At 40.6% G+C, this 3211-nt stretch overlaps 1 protein-coding gene across 1 annotated transcript; it reads left to right on the plus strand.

The window, feature by feature from the left end:
- Positions 1-893: 893 nt before the first annotated feature.
- On the plus strand, positions 894-2999 carry LOC133745268 (dof zinc finger protein DOF5.6). The gene is made up of 2 exons (XM_062173324.1): positions 894-1231; positions 1876-2999. Exons 1-2 carry the CDS (start codon positions 1181-1183, stop codon positions 2842-2844), a joined length of 1020 nt encoding a protein of 339 aa, XP_062029308.1. The 5' UTR covers positions 894-1180; the 3' UTR covers positions 2845-2999.
- The last annotated feature ends 212 nt before the right edge of the window (positions 3000-3211 follow it).

Consider the following 3211-nt stretch of genomic DNA (forward strand, 5'->3'; position numbering starts at 1 on the left):
AAAAGACAAAATTGAAATTGCTAAAGACAAAATTTAAGTTACCAAAGAAGGAAATGAGTGTGGATTGTAACATTGGGAGTGTGGATTTCACTCCCCATGTGGAAATTGTTCTATATGCCGACGGTGGAAGTGATTCAATACTTATAAGATAATCTCAACCATCGATATTTATAATTAATATTTTTTTTAATAATAAAAAAATGTATTTGATGTAATCCAGTCATTCATTAATTTCGGTGCAAGTGCACGTCCTTGCTCTGAATTCTCCCATTTTTAAATGTTTTGTACCGGATTAGAGTAAGGAACTTTGAAGTTCAAATAAACTGTTCATGCATACACCGAGTAGACTAAAACCTAGGTTGATCAAGTGCCAAAGAGCCCCAGAAGAGGGTAGTGTCACGTGACTTACGGGTGGAGGAGGAGGGAATCTATCCTTTGCTTGTAGGAGGAGGAGAACGATCGGGTCCTACCGGTTTTGGACCCGCAAGTTAGAGTGCTCTTTCGGTATGCTCTTTATCGAGGACCCAAATATTCTCCCTCTCTCTCTCTCTCACTCACAGTACAACTCTCTCAGCTCCTGTCATTGTGTCACTATATTTTGGGGTGACGACCACGCCGTGATCTATGACGTCTGCACTATCAACATCGACGGCCCGTCTTGTCCCGTCCCAACAGCCCTGACGTCCATCACGGCCGTTCATTTTCAACCAGTAGGAGTGTTAGTCAAGCTGAGCTAAGCTGTGGGGCCAGTGTTGGGCCTTGTGCAGACACGGTGGGGGCTCACTAGTTCTGCTACCGACGGTGTTTACACCCTAAACCTTGAAAGAGAGAGCTCAGCTAGCTAGAGCAGAAGAGAGCTACTCTCTCTCTCTCTCTCTCTCTCTCTCTCTCTCTCTCATCCGCTGCCTTTTTCTTCCCTTCTTATAGCTCCACCAACCCAACCCCCCCACTCAAACACCATTCTCTCATTTCCTCCATCACTTCCTTCTTCTACTCATCTCTCATCTCTCATCTCTCATCTCTCATAGAGTAGTAGAAGTCTTACATAGTGAAACTGAGAGCTAACTCTAACTAAGCTAATGAGATGAAGTGTGTATGAAGGAAAAGCTTTGTTAGATTTCTTCCAGCTGTTTCTTCTTATTCATCAATCATCTGGGTTTAGTTCAATTCGCTTTGTTTGATGGGTCATAATTCTCTACAAGTTTGCATGGATTCATCTGACTGGCTTCAGGTACAGTCCATCGATCATCCTAACCAGTACAGTTTGTTTGCTTTGTTAAGATCTCTAATGCTAGCTAGAGGCTAGAGCTCATTGATCGTGAATTCTCACCTAATAAAAATGTAGTAGAACAGTACGTATTTATTATATACTGTTTTATATATATGCTCAAAATGTCATAGATATATAACAATCCCATACATATGCAATGCCATTAGCTATCCTAGATTACATGACATTTATAAACAGAAGGGTATTCTTTTGGTCATACACCAGAATGGTATTGGTTAGAGACATACATCTTTTAGGCCAAAAATACCAATTTTTTTCTGTAGCCCATGGAAATTTTGAGACATAGCTCAAATTTGATAAAAAGGAGAAGTTCAGGTTCAAATTTAATAAAGTAAAGCTAGATGTTACTTCTAAACATGGAGCTGACAGAAAAATATCTAAATATGGAAGGTAAAGGAATCCATCTCGGTAATTCAACAAGAATGTCTTCTTATTTTTTTATCGTATTTTTGGTCTGGTACATCCAAAATGTTAAGACCATTGTTCGATTAATTGATATTTATCTCAAAGGAAAATAATGTCTTGTCCTAAAGATTAGAGACAATAATTCTGACGCAATCTATCTATCTTTATATCCATTTCAGGGCTCGATTCACGAGGACCAGTCTCCGATGGACTCTTCGTCACCACTATCCGGCGACATCTTAACATGCTCAAGGCCCTTGATAGAGAGAAGGTTGAGGCCACCGCATGACCAATCCCTCAAGTGCCCTAGGTGCGACTCCACCCACACCAAGTTCTGCTACTACAATAACTACAGCCTCTCTCAGCCTAGGTACTTCTGCAAGACCTGTAGAAGGTACTGGACCAAAGGAGGTACACTCAGAAACATTCCTGTTGGTGGTGGTTGTAGAAAGAACAAGAAGGTTGCTTCCAAGAAACCCAATGAAGATCACAGTCCCTCCATGAACCCTAACCATCTTGGGTCGTCATCTTCGTCTTCTCAACACAACCCTACTGATCTCCAGCTCTCGTTCCCGGACCAGATGCAGTTTTCGCATCTGAATAACTTGATGCTTGGTGCTCAAGGGACAGGAAACCCTAATTTCATGGATGGCAGGTATGGTAACATTAACGGTATGCTTGAGAATTCAAACCAGTTGAGGCCAATTGACTTCATGGAGAGTAAGTTGGAAGCTATAGTGGGGAATTCTAGGAACTATGATTTCATGGGGAGTGGTGGTGATAGTTTGGGTATGGTAGGTGGCCTTAGTAATATGGGGGCTCATGGACTGGAATCTGGCTTCCATGGTTTTTGTTCTAGTCCATTTGGATCAATGTCTCTTGATCATCATGGGAATAACAATGGGAATAATTTCATGGACACTTGCCAGAGGTTAATGTTGCCATATGAAGCAAATGAGGATCATCACCATCATCAAAATGAAATTCATGATGTGAAGCCAAACACTAAGCTCTTGTCTCTTGAGTGGCAAGACCAAGGCTGCTCAGACGCCGGAAAAGAATCATCATATGGGTACCTCAATGGTCTCGGAACATGGACAGGCGTGATGAACAACTACGGGCCATCCACGACGAACTCATTAGTCTAATGAAATTACTGATTTGTGTGATTAGTGACTTTAATCAATTATGATGATTTGCATTAATCAGAGAGTAGTTTAGTTATTCAACTACGTACTAGCAGTTTCTTCCAAGTCTATGTAATATATGTATGCCTTTGTTGAAAAGGGTTTTAATTTCTCTATGTTCTTTTTTTCCTTCCTTTCCAGGTATGAAGGTGTTCTAGTCCCCTTTCATGATGTTTATTGACTTAGTTAACAAGGTGTGTGTGTGAATGAGAACCTGGAGAGTCCAAAAATGAGTACTGCCTTACTTTGGTTGATTCATTATTTATAATTAGTTTGTACTTTTGTTTCTTTTGGTCTTTCTTCTACTTTGTTGTACTCAATCTTAGTC

This window comes from Rosa rugosa, chromosome 4 (genome assembly GCF_958449725.1).
Source record: "Rosa rugosa chromosome 4, drRosRugo1.1, whole genome shotgun sequence".
Taxonomy (NCBI): Eukaryota; Viridiplantae; Streptophyta; class Magnoliopsida; order Rosales; family Rosaceae; genus Rosa; species Rosa rugosa.